Below are 19,241 nucleotides of genomic sequence, written 5' to 3'. Positions count from 1 at the left end.
GGGAACCAGATTTGTGATCATTGATGTTGTGCTCTTATGTAAATGTTACTGTTGTATGTCATGATTGTGTTTTATTGTGTTGTTTTTACCATGTCTTATGAATTGTCATTGTTAATTTGATCTTAGAATGTATATTATGTGAAGTTGTAATCTCATATGATGTTTTTATCTCTTTGACCTGCCAGGGACTACAGACGTAAAGTAGCCTTTGGGCTAATTCTGGCATATTTACATTTATATGTTCATGAATATGCATTGTCCCTTTGAAAAAAAAAAAGGATATTGCCATCCACTTACAGGCTGGTTCCTCCTGAGCTACAGCCGAAGGAATGAATGAAGGTTAGTCAGAGCCCATTGTTTGTTTTGTTATGGTTTTTTTTCTTTTGTTTGTTTTGTTTTGTTGCTTGTTTGTTTGTTTGTTTTTTGGACTGATGGAACCTTTAAAATTATAGGGATAGTTCACATATCAGATAAGGCAGGCATGAAATTTGTATCATTACTTGAAGAATTATTTCATTCAAGTTTGTTCTCCGTCACAAGGGTGAAAAGTGAGTATTGCTGTGTTGTTAATGTTTATGTGTTGTTAGGATTTTACTTGTTTCATCTTTATAACTTATATTTTGGGCACATTGCACTTTCACTTTTTTCAAAATAAATCACATGCATTATTATTATTATTATTATTATTATTATTATTACAATTAAGTAATTATAGTTAACTAATTACTATATTAATTGAAATTACCTCATTAACTATATCTATCTATCTATCTATTTATCTATCTATCTATCTATCTATCTATCTATCTATCTATCTATCTATATATATATATATATATATATATATATATATAGTAATTTAAACATGGGCAGCTCAATATAGCTACGCCTTTGATAAATTTATACATTACAGTTGTGTACAGTTGCTACTGTGCTTTCTATATCTCACATCATCAGCACAATTGATTCCCAAAAAACCCTCACATATTCATATTTACTCTTCACACCAAATACAGCTAAACTGAATAGCAAACTGAATAATAAAACAAAGCACAACCCTTTTGTATACATCTCTTAAACTGTATTAAAATCCATTTTTATTTCACAATAAGTCTCCTAAAACTTCTAATACAGCAACGAAAACAATAGTGATTACAAATTAGACTATCCGAACTTAATACTTTTAAAATATAACTTTAAACGTATTATAAATAACAGAATTCTTTTTTTCTTCCCCCCATTAACAGCTTCATACCTGCTTACAGATTAACCATTTAGTGCAAATGATAAGTTTTGTCTTTTAGTCATACATGTTAATGTTTTTCTAAACAGCGAAGTTCATAACAGATTTGTAGCATGGAAACCACAATGATGTATACTGGATAAGAAAGTACACTTATATTTATCTGAAATCACCAACAGTCCTTAGCTATTTCATAAAAAAGTAGATATCAAAATGAAACAGCTGATTGACGGAGTGCTTGACAAACTTTTACAGCTGTGTAATTCAGTCTGCTGGTGTAAGGTTTGCTAGTGTGCCTCTCCAGCTGCACTGCAGCAGAGAAGCAGAGTGTTGCTCTTGCAGCATCCTCCACTTCTTCTGATATGACGTGAATGTAACAGGACAAATTATCTCTTTTCTGTTTCCTTTATTTTAACTTTGTGTAGCAAACGCACCATCACTTAGTCAAGTCAGCTCATCATTTTTAATGGGCACAGGAAGTGAGGTAACAGGAGGAAGTACATTAGTCATGACCTTCAACATAATGACTATTTTACACTGTACAAAATAAAGCGCATGGAAGCTGTTAAAACATACAACAAAATATACGGAAAAAGCAAAATCGCATTTGAGAACACAAATCCAACACAGAGGATGGTGAAACTGGCAAGAAAAATCACTGGGTTTGACCTCCCAGAGGTCTCCACTGTGTACACGCCCCGCTGCCTTCGCCTGACTCATAAACTCATAAGAGACTGCTTCCAGCAAGCACACCACCTGTTCCACCTGCTGCTTTCTGGCCGGAGGTACAGGTCACTCCCCGTCAGAACCAGCAGAATGGCTAACACCCATTCCCCCCCCCCCCCCCCCCCCCCCCCCCAGGCCATCAGACTCCCCATTCTTCATACTCCACATTCTCACACCAGTCATAACTCCGAAGTAGACTTTGCATTGCTGCAGCAAACACACTGCATATTCATAAATACTCTGCCTTTTGTCGTGCCGTTATGTTTACATTCTTTATATTAGTGTACTTGTTTACATTCCTGAGTGTATTCGTTTGTTGTTTACATTCTGCATACTGCACTTTATGAAAGGCACCCGTATCATAGGTTTGTTGAAAGATTGATTGATGCTCTAAATGAGTTTTTTTGTTACTGACAATGACTTACTGAATCTTTAATCTTGATTATAGCAGTTATTTAAGATGTGAAAAATTGATTACCTTTATCCACACACTGTAAATTAGCATGTTGTACAGTCTTCTGTATTGAGAATTTTAATGTAATCAGCTGAGCCATTGCTAATTTAAAAAATTTCTTCACTTTTCTGTCCTGACAAGTAAATGCAGAAAAATGTCTGAGTCAGCCAAACAAAGGTCACTCCTTGTGTAGAGGGTGGGGTGTGACAAAGGTAACAAGCCACCGTCTCAGGAGTATTACTTGTGCTACACTACACGGTAAACACGGTTCCTTTTTGTTGTCAGTGTGACTGTACACAACAAATAAGATGGAAAAAGGAAAGCAACCGGACAAAGAGGAGCTAAACAAGGACCACGAAGAGGAAGAGGGTGGACTGGATTGGCTCCTTGAAACAAAAAGCTCAGAGTTATTGCCTATGGATAGCAATGTACTATCAAGGTAACAAGTCTTGCTGGGGAAGAAGTGCTGTTCGATTTCCTTCTTAGAGAATCCATGATGCTCTTAAATTACTAAATGAAACTAAATGCTTGTTGGAAGGCAGTAAGTCTTCTGTGCCCATGGATGACAGGCAGTTAGTTTGACAGAAATCAGTGTGGTTTCTTTGCTGCTAAGAAACGGTATCTTTAAATCTTCAGTGGCAGGTAAGTGCAGGTAGTGGTGTCGTATTGCAGGTAAACAGGTTTCCGCTTGTTTTGAGGCCTAACTTATTTACAAGCTGGTTTGTTCTGGCCTAGAAGTGTTTCCAAAAACTCATAAACAAATACTTTTTTACTATAGAGTTTAAATGTTCTCACAATGTTATCGTTACAAAGTTGTAAATCTTGAACTGCATTAATGAACGGTGTGACGTGTTTTCTTTTCCACTTTTCAGGCAGCAAACTACTAGTGTTGACTCATGCAGTACCACATTCACAAGAGACAAAATATTTAAAGCAGCATCCCAAGGAGATACAGCACAGCTTAATGACTTGCTTGAATACCTGCAATTTAGTAATAAGCAACTTACAAGCCCAGATTTTATAGGTTAGTGGGGTTGATGCCATTGTATTAGTCTAATAAGTGACAATATCCTGCCGTTACAAATGAACAAGCTCAGCTACAACATTTCAACAATGTCTTAAACATACTGTATGTGTGCAAAACATACTGAGTTATGCAGGTAACTCTATTGTAAGTGTGTTTGCTGTTAGTTTTTCTTCAGTTTAAACATTGCTGGAGGGAAGGAGAGGAGAGCTCTGAACAAAATTGCTAAGACATATTTAACAAAGTTATGCCATTTTAACACCTGCAATTAAAAAAGCCTATTAGAAAGTAGATGTGACTTGTTTTGTAACTTTGAATGTGTTGTGATTCTGAATATATTTAGCACAACTAATATTTGCATAATCCGAAACTTTATGCATCACTATTAAATGATAAAAAAATGGTTTTATTTCAGATGAAACTAATGGAAAAACAGCCCTCCTGAAAGCTTTGCTGAACCTGAAAAATGGCAAAAATGATACTATTAAAGTCTTGCTTGACATAGCAGAGAAAACTGGGGATTTAGAAAAGTTGATCAATGCATCTTACAGGGATCCTTACTACAAAGGTAAGCAGAACAAAAAGTTTATCATGGACACTTTTTTATTTCTATTAACTGACCTTGTGAAAGAGAGTTAAGAACAAAGAAAATCATGTTTTTTCTTTAAGGCCCCTCAAGGCAAATAGTGGTAAATTAATACAGGTCATTTGATGCTCTCATTTATCATTTCAAAACATTATTTACCCGTTTCCCTGTTTAACAAAACACATACCACAGGTCAGACAGCTCTGCATGTTGCTATTGAGAGGAGGAGCATTGAACTCGTGACACTACTCGTCCAGAAAGGAGCTGATGTTCAAGCCAAAGCCAATGGCACATTTTTCCAGCAAAATGTAGGGCTGGGTTTTTATTTTGGTGGGTAATATAATACCAGAATATTTACTTAGCAGCATTTCTGTCACATTTTGGGTAGCTGAGAGTGGCCAGGCTCACATGATTTTTTAAAAAAAGAATAACAACCGCTCTCGGCTTCTGTACACATTTGTCTGTGGTCAATTCTTACATTTCTACTAACCTTTGTGTTTCCGTTAGGGGAGCTCCCTCTGTCACTGGCTGCCTCCACAAACCAGCCAGAGATTGTGTCCTTTCTCATGGACAACCCATACAAAAGAGCTGACCTGACTGATAGAGACTCACAAGGAAACACTGTGTTGCACACGTTGATTGTCATAGCAGATAATACGAAAGAAAACACAGAAATGATTTCAAGGATGTATGATGAAATTCTCATTCGGCACAGCAAACTTGAGACTGAAAAACATGTCCTGTTGGAGTTGATTGAAAATAATCAAGGTCTGACTCCACTGAAATTAGCTGCCAAGCTAGGCAAGATTGGGGTAAGTCTGCTAAAACGTTGTGTAAATCTTAAGATGCACACAATGAACACATCTTGTGCAATAGTTTATTTAGATTTCCAATTATTAATATAAAATCTTTCAAAACACATTGATCTTTGCTCTAGATTCATATACTTTGACATACCTGTTGAAAGGTCTGTAGCTGGTGAAATATTGTGCACTCTCTCCAAATTATCATGGCTTATCTGATCTTCATTGGCCAGATGTTCAAGCACATGTTGCATCGGGAATTCAAGGATGAAGAGACAATTCAGCTATCAAGGAAGTTCACAGAATGGGTCTACGGGCCTGTTCATTCATCTTTGCATGACATGAGCTCCATTGACACAAATGAAAACAACTCTGTGTTGGAAATAATCATCAATGGAAGCGAAATTCCTGTAAGAACTTTACATTGTACCTATATTATATCATATGATAATTTGCATAGTTTTTCTTTCATGTTTTGTTTAATGAAGGGTAGTCACTGATGTAGAGTTGACTATTCTGAAGTTACAACAAAAATAACAAAGCATTTTAAAGAGAGAAAGCAGGTGAATTTGGTCAAATTTCCATCCATTAATGATAATTATTACATTAGATTATTAATATTTGGGCTTTGTGATGAACTGGTCCTCACAAAAGACACATGGAACCATAGATAAGCTGTGGGCTGTGATGAGAATGACAACATGACACTTTAGCAAACAAAGCACTAATGTGACACATGAAGTAAAAATGAAGTGAATAGAAACAGATGTATGCTGTTTGTGTGGCTCTGGACACGTGGATATGCTGCCCAGTGCTTAAATTTGGAAATTATATTATATAACATTTTTATTTTAAAGAAGGAGTTAAGTCTAAAGTAAACAAATACGAACAAACAAACAAACAAACAAAGATTTTATCAGTGACTAAGATACTCTGGATACTCAGGACAATATAGTATTAACTGAGAGAAAAAAAATATCGAGGAGTTTTAATGTTTTTAATGTGGAATCTGACTTTGGTACAGAATCGGCCTAAGATGCTCCAGATTGAACCTCTACACAGTATTCTTCAGGATAAGTGGGAGAGGTTTGCTTCTAAGATTTTCTTGATGAATTTCTTAGTTTATTTGTTGTACCTCTCCATCTTCACCACTGTTGCTTTCTACAGAAAGGGTGGACAGGTAAGACAGGAAAAGTTTATATAACAAACCCTCCTCTAACTTTGAGAGGTCCAGCTATGTTTCACCACCTTCATTAAACTAAACAAAGACTTCTACTGTAACTCTTTGACCTACAGCCACCGTTTCCCATAGAAAATGTCCCAGCTGACTACTTCCGCTGTGTTGGGGAACTCATCAGTGTTCTTGGAGCAGCCAGGTTTCTTTATAAAACGGTGAGAAGAGACGTTCTTTTCCAGTAATTGTCACAAAACATAGTCAGTTCATTTAGTTTCTTTGTCTAATCCTTGAATCCTCAGATAACTATTTTCCAGAAGAACCCTGCAAAGCTAAAGGCTCTGTTCACAGATGGATTCAGTGAAATTCTGTTGTAAGTGAGACATTTTTAAATGCAACAGTGGGAATGACTAAGACAGTAAAACAGGTCATCCAAAAACCAGAAGGTGTAAATTAGCTGTTAAAGGTGTCAATAACCTGTTTAAGGTTTACACTGCCTGACAGCTTGCATAGGGTCCAGCTCTCTATGACTCTGAACACAAGGAAACGGGTGTAGTAGAGAATGGTTAGATGGTGTTATCTATTAATGTCCATGAAGGGTTGTCAAACTTGTGCTTATTTGAAAACAGGGAATATAAATAAATAAATAATCAACATATAAACATATATTTTTAAAAATATCATGACATCTTGAACTTTACACTATTTGGAAACTGGGTCATCTTTATTAGCTGTGCTATTCACACTAATAGTCATCTTGAGGAGATTTGTACAAGACACTGTAAGGGTATATTTATATGATTATATCTGATTTCTTATCCCTCTGCCTTGTCTGCAGCTTCCTTCAGGCAGTTCTTCTTCTGATCAGTGCAGCTTTGTACTGCTCTGGACGAAGGGAATACGTTGGGCTGCTTGTACTCTCGCTGGCTCTCGCCTGGATGAATGTCCTTTATTACACAAGAGGATCTAAGCAGTTGGGCATATACAATGTCATGATGCAAAGAGTAAGGGTTTAGTATCACAAGTCTGTAAATAGTCTGTTTGGTCAGACATGGGTTACTTCATCCATAGTGTGTCCTTTTTGTGTAGATGATCCTGGGTGACCTATTACACTTTTTATGCGTCTACAGTGTCTTACTTTTTGGATTTTCTGCTGGTGAGACTTGAATGATCTATAACACCAAGCAAGTAGAAATATACAGTTAAGATGTTAGTTTAAAATTTGTAGCATAAATGTAATCTTTTTTTCTTTCTTTAGCTATTGTTACTCTCATAGATGCCTCACCTGCAATGGCAAACAGCACACTACCACAAAGGAGCTTAGATGACGATGATGTCCAGACATTTAAGTGCCAGAGTCCAAGTTACAATGATGTCCGTTTTACAATACTGGAACTGTTCAAGTTCACTATAGGAATGGGAAATTTGGAGTTCACTGACCATGTTCAGTACAAAGAAGTTTTCTACATCCTGCTCATCAGCTACATAGTTCTCACTTACATCCTGATGCTCAACATGCTCATTGCTTTGATGGGCAACACTGTTGAAAAGACATCTGAACAAAGCGAAGCCATCTGGAACCTGCAGGTGAGAGTAACTTTACAGCTTGTAAACAGTACGCAAAACCCAATACTCACGAGTTCAGAGGGATCGCACATGTTTAGGATGCATTCTTATAACGTTGGTATAATGTTGGTATATATATATATATATATATATATATATATATATATATATATATATATAACCATGTTGTTGTATGTCTTCAGAGGGCCTTTACAATTTTGGACATGGAGAGTTCTGTCCCGACATGGCTAAAGAATAAGGTGCATTCAAGAGTGTCAGAGACGGTGTGTTTCAGAAACGAGGATAAGAGCCGTAGATTTGTCAGGTAAACCATTTGTGGATGCATTATAGATAAGGCCAAATATTTTGGTACCTTTATCTCACTGAACATGGAAAAAAAAGAGAAAAAGGAATTTGTCTGAGGAGATTAATAATTGATTGTCATCTATAATGAAAAGTGCTTTCTGAATGATTGTTAGATTCATAAAAAAAAAAAAAACAACTGAATAATTACCAAAATAAAATAAATTTAAAAGAAAAACAAATAAATGTAACAGCAGTTTGCTCAGTTGTAGGTTGGTACTAGGGTTCTAGGAAAATGGTTTCTGGACAAGTGAAACCAAGACAAAAGCTTTTTGGTGAATCACATTACCTCTTTCACAACAAAAACTTTACAATACAAGAACAACATTTTGTCTGTTTTACCAGACAAACACAAGACTAATTTTGGGGGGGTTACGCTGACCTTCATTAGGCTGGAAAGAGTTAAAACATCCATCACATTTCAAATGAACATCAGCTTTCTCTATTAGAGTCAAACGATGAGATCAGATGTGTAGAAATCTCATGCAGCACAGTGGTTGCCCTTAAATAGTGAGCTACTGCATGTGTTATTGCCATTAATAATTGTGTAGATGGCATTTTGATTGTGTCTACACTGAACATATATTAAAAAATCAAGCCAAAGAGAACAAAACAACTCAGGATGAGAATAGATTATAATAAGCAATTGGGTAAATAGATTTTCTTCAGATGGGGTGGTTCTTCTACATAATGTAGGATAATGAAGCTCTAGTCTTGTATAACATTCTGTAATGGCACATGATCAGGAAGTATTCTTTGCCTTTAGGGTGACTGAAATGGACTGGAAAAAATGGAGGTCAGATCTTGGTGTAAAACTGGAAGAACCTGTTAATGAAATGAAGCCAGAGGTCCACACAGCAGCTCCCGGTAGGTTACATTCATGTACACACACACACGCAAGTTTTATTAATAAATAGTAATACTAATAAAAGTTGCAATCTGACCTTTCAGCGACTACGTGGAGCCTGAATGGGCTACTGGGGAGGATTCGTGCCAATCGACGCCAACAGCAGTCTAGTAACATTATTTAGAGCAGAGTTTAACATCTGAACTTTTTTTTTTTTTACAGAGAACTTCCTTATAATGATCTGTACTGAGCCGATTTGTTCCTACTAATGTTGCTTTACACAGTGAAATAAACTTGGCTTTGTTCTGCAGTTACTTGTTTAATATTTAATGTCTGTGCTGAAGTCCAAAGTCCAATATAGTATCCAATAAAATACCATGCACCCAACCCCACTAATCTTATTGGAGCATTTAAAAAAACAAAGTCTTGTCTCATATTTTCTCAGTAAACTCAAATTTAAGTCAAGTTGCTAATAATGAAATACAAATAAGTATTTGTCTTAACATCTCATCTCACAAAGGGGCTTAACTCATATTTAACTATCGTCTAATTACAATTTCCTATACATTTAAAACTAATTGACAATCTGAATGTACACAACAAATAAAGGCACTCATTGACGCTTTGTGTTTGCAAACTTTATTTTGGTTAGGGGGAATGTTTGTGCAAGACATTTTATTCCTGAAGGTTAGGCAAAACTGGAATATCACATTTTCACAAAGTAGAGAAATTAAGTCCCCTCCACCACCTTTCACAACAGGGTTGTATCATATAATCAAGAACAATCAGAGCAAAAAATAAATCTAGAGGGTTGTTTCATTCCCGTTTCCTCATTTCATATTTAATCTGCGTCAACCTGCATGATAAGCTACAATGTGCTTCAGTAGATTAGATTCTTACAGTGCATAAACACTAACACAAGGGTGTGGTTAGAAGCACAGCATCAGGATACTACCTGGAGAAAAGAAAAGTGAGGAATCACTCACTCTAGATTTTTTTTTTTTAATGCTCGGTTCACATCTTTGCATTTTACTTCACAAGATTTCCTTAAACTGTCAAAAAAAAAAACAAACAAACAAAAAAAAAACAAAACATGAGGGCAGCAGCTCTCTGTCGTTACCAGATTGTTTCTTATTACTATTAGGACACAAGTTCCAAGTACAAGCTTGCCATTGCGTTTAGCCAGGGTGGTCAGAGGGGAAAGCTTGGTCACTTTGGTCAGTGAGTCAGCAGCAGTTGACACATTTCCCGACAGTGTCAAGGAATCGTGGCACACTTCAGGACTTCAGTCCATGACACAGTATCAGTAGTTACACTAAGTAGCTTGGTCCACCAGCAGAGATTAACTTTGTGCACCTTTGTCAGCATGCACACCTGTGTGCAAGTACCCAAGCTTAACATACATCCGCACAAGCATCCATTCACACACTTCTCCATACCAAGCCCAGTGGAGGCACTTCATATGAAACTGTAGAACCTGACTGTGTCGGGCTGTAAAGAGGCAGTTCATCATTAACAAGACAGCTCTGTCTAACTAGTGTTTTCAGTCATTTGATTTAATATTTAGAAACCCAAACAGGCTTGGAAGGTCTTTAGGCCACAGTGGGTCAAATGAAATCCGATCTGCCGTTTAGAATATGTCAGTCATTTTTTACAGAATAATCTCCAAATATGGCTCGGAGAATATACAAACAGCCAAACATTTTGGTGCGACTGGTGGGAATTTTTGCCGTGCGCTCATTAAATAAATAGGAACTTGTTACACTGGTACAGCCCACATATTGTTATTATTTCTAGAGACACACGCAAATTATAGTGTGTTGATTAAGTTCAATAGCAGCTTCAAGGGACAGGCACATCAAAAATAATAGCCAGGAAAAGAAAAATAAACTGGCATCAAGTATGAAGACCAAACTCCAAATCAGCTACAGCTTACATCTCGGCTGTCTATGAAGACGATGCCTCATCTTGCACTCCTTTCTCCCTTTTAGCTGTACTGTGCTGAGAACAATTCAGAAAGGAAAAAAGTGTTTAGATTAAAGCATGCATGCAAACTTCTTATGCCTTTGAAAGCAGACCATCAGGTTAAACAGTCTGTCAATGTGTCACCATCTAATGTGACAACACCTATGGCTTCAGGATGCAATGGTCTGAGGAAAGAAAAATAAGTTAAACTATACCAGGATGAAACATAACTAAAACACAATTCAAACACATTACAATAACTGCTACAGCCCTGATCTAAATACATATTCAAATTCTAAATACTATGATTTTTTAAACCATCTTTAATCATTGATAGATATCCAACATTAAAGTCAGTAGGAAAAGTGATTTATCAACTGGCATGAGAAGCAATAGCACATGTCCATTAAGGCAAGATCATAAATTCCCACTATCTGTTTTAACACTGCCAAATGAACCAAGAGTAGTTCACAAGCTCTGGAAAAAGGTACTCTCGCAATTAAGCTATACTTATGTTGGGATCTTTGCAAAGAAACTCAATTATATGAGGAAGTATCAGTTGTGGCATTTAAGGCTTTTTCCAAAATGCTTGAAAACGGAAAGCAACCTATTCCCACAAAACAAAGAAAAAAAAATGAGCAAGAGAAGAAAGGTCTGGAGCTTCATGCTAGATACATCTAGCAAATAATATCCTGTGTTACATGTTCTTGTTTCTTTTAAGGTACAATAAAAAAACATGATGCCAGTGATTAGATGATGCCCATGACAAGCCACACAGAAAATGTCCACACCACATCAGCTCAGTTGCATTACAGTAGTACAGTGGTGATACAATGTGTTGAAAGGAAAATTAAGCATTTTCCCTGCTTGTGTTATTTGAAGTACTTGCAAGCTTGCAAGTCATTTTCTTTTCACATACAGACACACACACACACACCATTTTCATTACGATGGGATGCTATTCTGTTTCACATTAGCTATAGACAAATATTGGCTAATGGAGTTTCTGCTCCTTGTGCCAAATGTTAAGCATAACATTTACAAGTAACTTCTACAATTCAAGTAGGACGATCTACAGATATACAACAAAAAATATATAAAATAACTACTTAAAAAGCAACTCTTGAAATATTACAGAAAAGAGGGCGCTTCTAAACAATATGAATCTCAGAAAATGAGAATGAAGCAAGACCTACCAAGACCACTGATGATGCAGTTTAGAAGCCATGTTTGTATTCCAGATGACTCATGGCTCACACTTTACACTGTCCATAAGTGGATACCTCAACTACAAAAAGGAGTTACTTAGACTTAAACCTTACTAAGAGTAATTGCATATCCATGTCACCTTCTTTTAAAAATGGATCACAGCCTGTAAAGAGCATAAGTAATTTGCAATAGAAAAATTACACAAGGACATCCTAAAGCTTGCCTTTGGGCAGTTGTAAGGCCACAAATGCTGATAACAGTTGATTTGCTCCATGTCAACCTATGAAAAGCACTGTGACAATCATGAGGCAAGAATACACTCAGCTGCAAATGAAAATTTTACACCACCCAATTATACAGGAAGACACAGCAGCACATCTATGCCAGTGATGACGAGCTGACAACAATCTCAAAACCTCAATCTTCAACAAAAGGTACAACATGGCTTAAAACCTGAGGAATACTAAGAAACATTGCAACCCCGTGGGTCTCAAAATTAAGCTCTAAAGCAATAAAATCGAAGTGATCACTTGTGAGATCTTAAAGAATAAAACACAGAAGCTCAAAGTGCTGATTTAAAACACTCAAAAACACTAAGAAGGGATAAATGCACACGTTAATGGTAGCCTGGGTGATGACCGTGGACACGTCCTCGGTTGCTGGTCTCTTGCATTTGGCCCACTGCTGACCTGTGGATCTTTTCTATCACATCCATGTTCTGCTCCTGAAAACCAGGCATTTGGAAGTCTCCACCCAAGAAATCCACGCTCTGCGTCAACTTTGACTGACCAGCGGTTCCCTCTTTCCTTGGTCTGTACTTTGCCCCCGAGATGCGGTTGGTAGAGGCAGCAGCCTGTCCTCCCTGGAAAACCACTGGGAGGTCCTGAGGACCAGATCCATTGTTACCTGCTGTGGTTGGGATGCTGCTCCATGGTGGCTGCATGTAGTGGCCATTAATGTAAGGCATAGAACCAACTGGGCAGTTCACAGGAGAGGCAGGTTGTGGTTTCTCTGCAGGGTGTTTTAGAGGAAAGCCTTGAGCAGTGTTAGGTTGCTTGTGGGGATAGCTAAGGTTTCTAGAAGGGAACGCACACTCAGTTGGATGCTCCATCCTTGGGTTTTTGCAGGGGTGGGCCCCCTCAGGGGGCTGCTGCATATGTGCCAGTTGATGCTGGGCCCATGAGCGTTGTTGCTGCAGCTGCTGTAGCTGTTGTAAATGTTGCTGCTGGAAGTGTTGATGCTGCTGCTGTTTTTTCTGCTGATGTAAATGCTGCTGAAGCTGCTGCTGTTGCTGCAGCTGAGCCTTCTCACTGTCTGTGTGAAATGCAGCTATACTATTAGTAGCAGCAATATTGGACTGTGAGTGGAGCGTAGCACTGGGGGTCTGAACTATAGCTTTGTCTGAGTGTCCCACCATGAGGCAGCTGGAGGCATTGCCCAAAGCTGGGTGATGAGAGGAAACCCTGGAGCTAGCGTTGATCAACAGATTTCGGCTGATGGGGCTGGGGTTTGCAATCTGGCCCTCACAGACTGAGGTGGTGCCCATGCCAGCCCGAGCCTGGCACAACTGGTTGATTTGGTGCACAATGTTGCTCAAGTCACCCGGTCGGTTCTGATGCAAGCTGGCAGCCATGGACAGTGGGATGGTGGAGGTAGATACTGTTACATTTGGTGGAGCATCTGCATCTGGGAGCTTCCGTGGCCCATACTGTCCAGGTGGGGGCTGCTGGAGGCTATTAGACATGGTAGGAGGACCAGTAGTCACAACCTGTGAAAGGGCCTGTGAGCCAGCTAGTCCTTGGGTGTGCTGCAGACTTGAAAGCTGAGCTCCATCAGATATGTGGCGCAGATCCTGAGTCACTCCCTGCTGTGTAAGTAAAGCTTGTGGAAGAGCCATCTGATGTTTTAGTGTCTGCAGATGGGAAAGATGCTGTTGTGGTACTACTGATGGACAAGACTGGCCTTGCTGTTGCTGCAGAGCCTGATTGTGTGGCAGGCTCTGCTGCCTCTGTATACCTTGTGGATGAGCCAATCTTTGTTGCTGTGTTGTCTGAACCTGGGGCAAACTCTGCTGCCGTTGTAAAGCTTGTGAATGAGCCACGTTCCTTTGCTGTAAAGCCTGTGGTTGATGCTGCTGTAAAGCCATTGGATGAGTCATACTTTGCTGCTGCTGTAACGCTTGTGAGTGAACCAAACCCTGCTTTTGGGCTGGGGCCTGGGAGGGACCTGGTAGGTGAGGAGCAGCAGGATGAGGAAGATTTAAAGTGCTTTGAGCGGCATATGGGCCAGTTTGAGGGTTCATGACTGGCTTAAGTTGTTGTCGGGTGCGGCTACTGTCTGATTCTTTTTTTATACCTTTGACAGGTGCACGAAGGACAGCCAACAGGCCCCCACTGGTGCTGACCTGAGAAGGGTAGGGACTGTGGCGCTGGGTTGATGAGGATGTGTCAAGTCCGTTGACTGTGCGCCGTATGTGCTTCCTTTGAGGTACTTTGACACTGTTGGGGAAGATCTGAATGGTCAAAGGGTTGTTGGCAATTTTCTTAGCATATGCATCCAACTCGGCTGGGGTTGGATAGCTCGCAGATCTCATCTTCTGTGTAGTTTCCCCTGTGAGGTGTACAAAGTCAGAAAATCAGAGCAAGACACACTGGCTGGCATTTTACAACATGCAACAACAGTAAACATGGAAATATTCTTCAACACTAAACTACATGACAAAGTAGAACAAATTTTCTTGTGCAACATTATAGCTTTATCTGCCGTGGCTCATTTACAGACCATTCTCAGCTTTTGTCACCATTCACTGCTAAGGGCTCATGTCCACTGCTAGCTTTTCACTAAAAAAAAAAAAAAAAGTACATCTGTGTTGTGTTTGGATGTTTCAGTCTACATCCCAAGAATGGGATTTTATTTTACAGACTGTCTGCTGACCATGAACGATGGCTAAATGTGTTGCTGATGTCGAACAAGATAACTGGTAACTGTCAGAAAGCTCTCAGCTGTGTAGCAAACACTTTGACGGTGGTTAAGTTTAACAAAAAATTCTGTTTCTTACGCTTTCCAAGTCTATTTATGGTGGGCTGCTCTAATTTTGAATATATTTATTTATAAAAAATTAAGGCAATGCAGCAAAATGCAGTGGTCTAATGTTACTGCGCCCTGGGACCAGACACTTTACATTAGTCTGTTGTTAACGAACATGTAATTGAGGCTAGTTTTGTCTTCCCCTTGGTAAAAGTGCAACAACCCGCTGCCCCCAGCCTATGTCCCGTCCATCTTTGTGTTTGTCTGCACTCCTGAGAAAAGAAGGCAAAAGTATGATCTGGAAAAGTTTGAAAGAAGAATTTTTAAAAATGGTCTTGTTCATTCGTTTAATTCTTGAACAGATATTCTTGTTCATTCAACAAGAAATACAAAAAAGTTGTTCATGCGTAACTGGGAGGACAGTCAACATAAAACGTATGTCATATTTTATGTGAAGCAGCAAATGAACAAAACATTCTCAAGTTTCTCACAGTGTAAAGGCGACCACAGTGAAACTGGTCGGATAAACAAATTAACCTCCACCACAGATCACCATGGTAACGACAGTTTTCCTTGTTAATGAAAAGTTGGACATGTATTTTCCTTTGTGGTTTCAATAAACTAAACAGACTTTAAATAGCAATGTTTTCTCACAGTAACTGTTTGAAACATTAACTTCTACATATATCACTGGAACATTCCTAATATTTACATCGTGTTAACGTTATCTGCATCTGTTTTCTTACTCAGGTTTGACAGAGGAAATACTTTGTTTAGGGCACTTTTTACAGCTGAAAGTCTGATACCCATCCTGCCAAGAAATATTTATGAGCCTTTAATCTGACATGTATGCTTTGAATTCTGCCCCTGTGAAGTGTGACAGTCGATTGCCTTGGTAAGGTAAATCGGGTAGCAATATCTCCATCAGCTGCATCAGTCTCCATCAGAGTTTTTTTTTTAAACCAGGAATTTGGAAAAATCAAACATATTTTGAGCACCAACAAGTGCACTTTTTTTTAAAAAATATCAGTCTGACCTGACCAAATAAGTGCTGAACTGGTTTGGAAAGTGTTAAGTCCGCTAGCGCCACCATCCCTGATGAGAAACAGTTAATAGTTACTATAGCGGGAGCAGGTCCCAGCTAGCTTTTTGCCACCCAGCGTTGCAGCATAAACTAACAGCGTGACATCAGTGAGAATGGTCCATAAAAAGTTTTGGTATATCAAGTGTAAGGATGCCACCAATGAGGGCTTTGTTTGAAGAGCTGTCACATTTATGTTATGTAATCACACAATAAAATTCAAGGGAAGTGTTCAAGTGTTAAATTCTTATTTCTAATAAAATCATTACATTGCTTGTAATAGTTTACCAGAAGTATTAGAATTTAACACCATGACACTTCTGTATCATAATAATTTTGGAAATCAAAAGGCCCAAATCTGTGTTGCAAAATTAATAGCAAAATGCCCAGATTCCTACTGCACATGTATCTAGCAAAGTTAAAGAATTTCAACCACAATATGGTAGAAGATAGCACTTACATTTCTGAAGTCCAGTGTTCATCTGAGTGCGGGGGAGAAGTCTAATGGTAGGGTCACCTGATGCTGGCAAACAGGCCAGCATGTCACTATTCCACTAATGCAGCATTGGACACCTTCTCCTCATCATACTGGGAACAAACAGCAGGTGCAAATCAGAAAGTGACAGACACTTATGTTGGTGTAACCCTACTTTGCTATCACCAGTTTTCACATCCAGTTCAGCATGACCTTTTGCAAATGGCAGCTTGTAATAAAGTGACATCATGGTTGTGTAAAAGCTCATTGTGTGCACACTGCAGTCAGTAAATAGCAAAAATGGAGATGGCAAAAGCTTTTTCCACAAACAATGCATCATATAAATGAAATGTAATACAAGTTTGTAAGCAAACCAATTAAGAGTTGCAGCGAACTGATGATGAAGCATATGTCTGAATATGCTAATGAAGTGCGAATGAACCACATACAAAAACAAAAACAAATTAGACCTCGATACAGTTAACTGGAACACTGCATGTGCTGATAGATTTTAAATGCAAACCGTATCTTCAAAATAACAAAAATATTTCTACACATGTAAGAGTCTTTGCTTCATTCCACCTGAATACAATTTGAGTAAGTAGTTCAAAATACCTACGACAATCTATGTTTTGTCCAACAAACAATGTAAGAATACTTTATTTTCCCCTAGAAAAAAGCTTTGAACATTTATCAAAATAATTTGGTAAAGTGACTGATTTAGCTCTACTGATGTTGCCTGGGACCATATTGCATGTATGCATCCCTACCTTAGTCAATACAAAACATTGGTCAGCTGGATCAGTGGTCCCCAACCTATTTTCCTTGTGGACCCCCTTCATGCAAATACTAAAAAGCCATGGACCCCCTGACCCACTCCAGCTTGAAACCATGCTTGGTTTTATGCTTTCAAAAGTGAGATTCTCACCATAAATACTGTATTATGTCCGAGTCCTGTCCTTTGATAAAGCCTAAATTAAATTAACAACATATAGCCATACTAATTTTTCTTAAAATATGGACAATGTGAGAACATTAATCACAATGGCTCTAAACGTTCAAAGCCTCAGGGGCCCCCTGTGCTCTTTAGGGGACCCTCTTGGGGGGGCAGGTTGGGAACCACTGAGCTAGATTATTAAAAGCATCAACACAGACATGATAGGTATAAGTGATTTGAGAGCCAGACACGTCTGATCTACATTAAATACAATTTCTTAATGAGTATAATCAAATTCGGTGATTCTGTAATAAACCACGGTGCCCTACAGACTTGCTTTAGTCCCAAAGTAACCTCAGGTAGCACACACACAATAAATACCTAGCATGCAGTAAAATACTTTTAATAGACCAAATGATTAACTTAATTTTAGATAAAATCTCTTAGATCAGTAAATAACTAGAATAGTTATAAACTTCAACCATGCAGTGGATTTTGTTTCTCACGTCTACTGGAAGAACACTAAGTAATGCAAAAACAGCAGATTCATCATCCATTTACAGACTATGATTCATCGCTTATTCACTCCTACTGCTCAGACACTTAACGCTGTTTTGTTCCGGAGGCACAAACTATGACGAAGTGTCTAAATAAACTTACGTTTAAAAACTGTTTTTGTGGGTATTTATCAAAGGCGAATACTGGCCTTTCCATTTGTTGGAAGAGCCAGTTATGCTTTAGGCTCTAAAATGAATGCATTTAAGTTCCGTGTATGTATGTTTTCATCCTCTGTATCCCGCAAGAGGACACAGTGGAGTGAAACGAAATAAAGACCACTATTAAATACATAAAAGTTGTAATGCGAGATTTCAAACACAGGACAAAATAGGTTTCTGAAGCTATGACATGGTTCTCTGTTAAAGACTTCGTTAGATATTCGAAAATACCCATCCTTTAGACAGGCTTATTGGCAAGCTAACTTTCAGACTGCAGTCAGTAGCTAGGTAACGTTAGCCATCTGTCTAGCAATTCAGCATTAATGTGCTAAGTTTCAAATAGCCAGCTAACGTCGGTATCTAACTATAAAGTACCGATTGAGGTTTCCACAACTAAAAACAAATTTAATCGTCAGCATAGGTACAATACGTCACTAATAGAAATATAAAAGAAATGTTAAATAATCGTTATTCGAGAGACTACATCGAGTCAAGCACCACAATAAATAAGGAGCTTCTTTGTGCTTATTGTGACCAGGCCAGCTGGTTAGCAAACTTAATAATTTCATTGATTTAAAAGGAAAAAGAAAGAAACGCAGACAAGATTTGTATTAAAGACCATTATACTTACTCCTCACGAAGCTATGAGAAAGGAAACTTCATTTTGTTGAGATATAATATGAATATAGATTTATTTTAAAAGAAATTAGGAAACCATCCCCAGTGTGGTTGGTTCTTCGTGCTGCTGTCTGTAGCTACGGCAGCAACATCTGTCGGGCATGCGCAGAGAGAAAGGCCCCCCCAGTCTGCATATAGGCCTCCATGCTAAACGCCTGGCCAATAAGTTCCGCAAATTGGAAGATATTAAGGATTGGGGGCGTAATTTTCACGTAGACGCAGATTAGTATGATTTTTGTGTGTTTGTAATACAAACAAGTTCTTAAGTCCCATAATTAAAGCACAAGTACGTTCTTCAAGGAGACCATCATTTTCGTATTTTATAGTTATCACAATTTACTTATAAGCATGTACAGGTAATTCCCTT

The 19,241-nt window shown here is 38.3% G+C and overlaps 2 protein-coding genes across 4 annotated transcripts; one reads left to right on the top strand and one right to left on the bottom strand.

Annotated features, from left to right (window-relative positions):
- Positions 1-2,677: 2,677 nt before the first annotated feature.
- Positions 2,678-9,419, top strand: LOC121646688 (transient receptor potential cation channel subfamily V member 1-like). 3 transcript variants are annotated; one of them, XM_041995834.1, is made up of 15 exons: positions 2,678-2,862; positions 3,296-3,447; positions 3,863-4,015; positions 4,226-4,363; positions 4,541-4,845; positions 5,070-5,246; positions 5,861-6,016; positions 6,133-6,228; positions 6,313-6,383; positions 6,849-7,014; positions 7,100-7,166; positions 7,269-7,597; positions 7,780-7,901; positions 8,706-8,806; positions 8,891-9,419. In XM_041995834.1, the coding sequence occupies exons 1-15, from the start codon at positions 2,732-2,734 to the stop codon at positions 8,968-8,970; spliced, it is 2,244 nt and encodes a 747-aa protein (XP_041851768.1). In that variant the 5' UTR covers positions 2,678-2,731; the 3' UTR covers positions 8,971-9,419. The 3 variants fall into 3 exon arrangements, with proteins under 3 accessions (XP_041851768.1, XP_041851769.1, XP_041851770.1); XM_041995835.1 differs by lacking the exon at positions 4,226-4,363; XM_041995836.1 differs by lacking the exon at positions 3,296-3,447 and having other exon boundaries at positions 2,719-2,862.
- Positions 9,410-18,954, bottom strand: LOC121646689 (protein FAM222B-like). Its single transcript, XM_041995837.1, has 3 exons — positions 18,828-18,954; positions 16,529-16,656; positions 9,410-14,570 (listed from the first exon to the last, which is right to left on the bottom strand). The coding sequence occupies exons 2-3, from the start codon at positions 16,608-16,610 to the stop codon at positions 12,577-12,579; spliced, it is 2,076 nt and encodes a 691-aa protein (XP_041851771.1). The 5' UTR covers positions 16,611-16,656; positions 18,828-18,954; the 3' UTR covers positions 9,410-12,576.
- Between the last annotated feature and the right edge of the window lie 287 nt (positions 18,955-19,241).

This window comes from Melanotaenia boesemani, chromosome 9, assembly GCF_017639745.1.
Source record: "Melanotaenia boesemani isolate fMelBoe1 chromosome 9, fMelBoe1.pri, whole genome shotgun sequence".
NCBI classification, from domain to species: Eukaryota; Metazoa; Chordata; class Actinopteri; order Atheriniformes; family Melanotaeniidae; genus Melanotaenia; species Melanotaenia boesemani.
Note: the sequence above shows the minus strand (reverse complement) of the source record. Positions and strands in the feature narration are given on the sequence as shown.

Bases quoted from the DNA above. Each gene is read 5' to 3' on its own strand.
- LOC121646688 (XM_041995834.1), top strand. From the start codon at position 2,732: ATGGAAAAAGGAAAGCAACCGGACAAAGAGGAGCTAAACAAGGACCAC. The intron at 6,017-6,132 runs GTAAGACAGGAA...TTTGACCTACAG, and splicing joins TCTACAGAAAGGGTGGACAG to CCACCGTTTCCCATAGAAAA. The intron at 7,902-8,705 runs GTAAACCATTTG...CTTTGCCTTTAG, and splicing joins AAGAGCCGTAGATTTGTCAG to GGTGACTGAAATGGACTGGA.
- LOC121646689 (XM_041995837.1), bottom strand. From the start codon at position 16,610: ATGCTGGCCTGTTTGCCAGCATCAGGTGACCCTACCATTAGACTTCTC. The intron at 14,571-16,528 runs GTAAGTGCTATC...TACACCTCACAG, and splicing joins GAACACTGGACTTCAGAAAT to GGGAAACTACACAGAAGATG.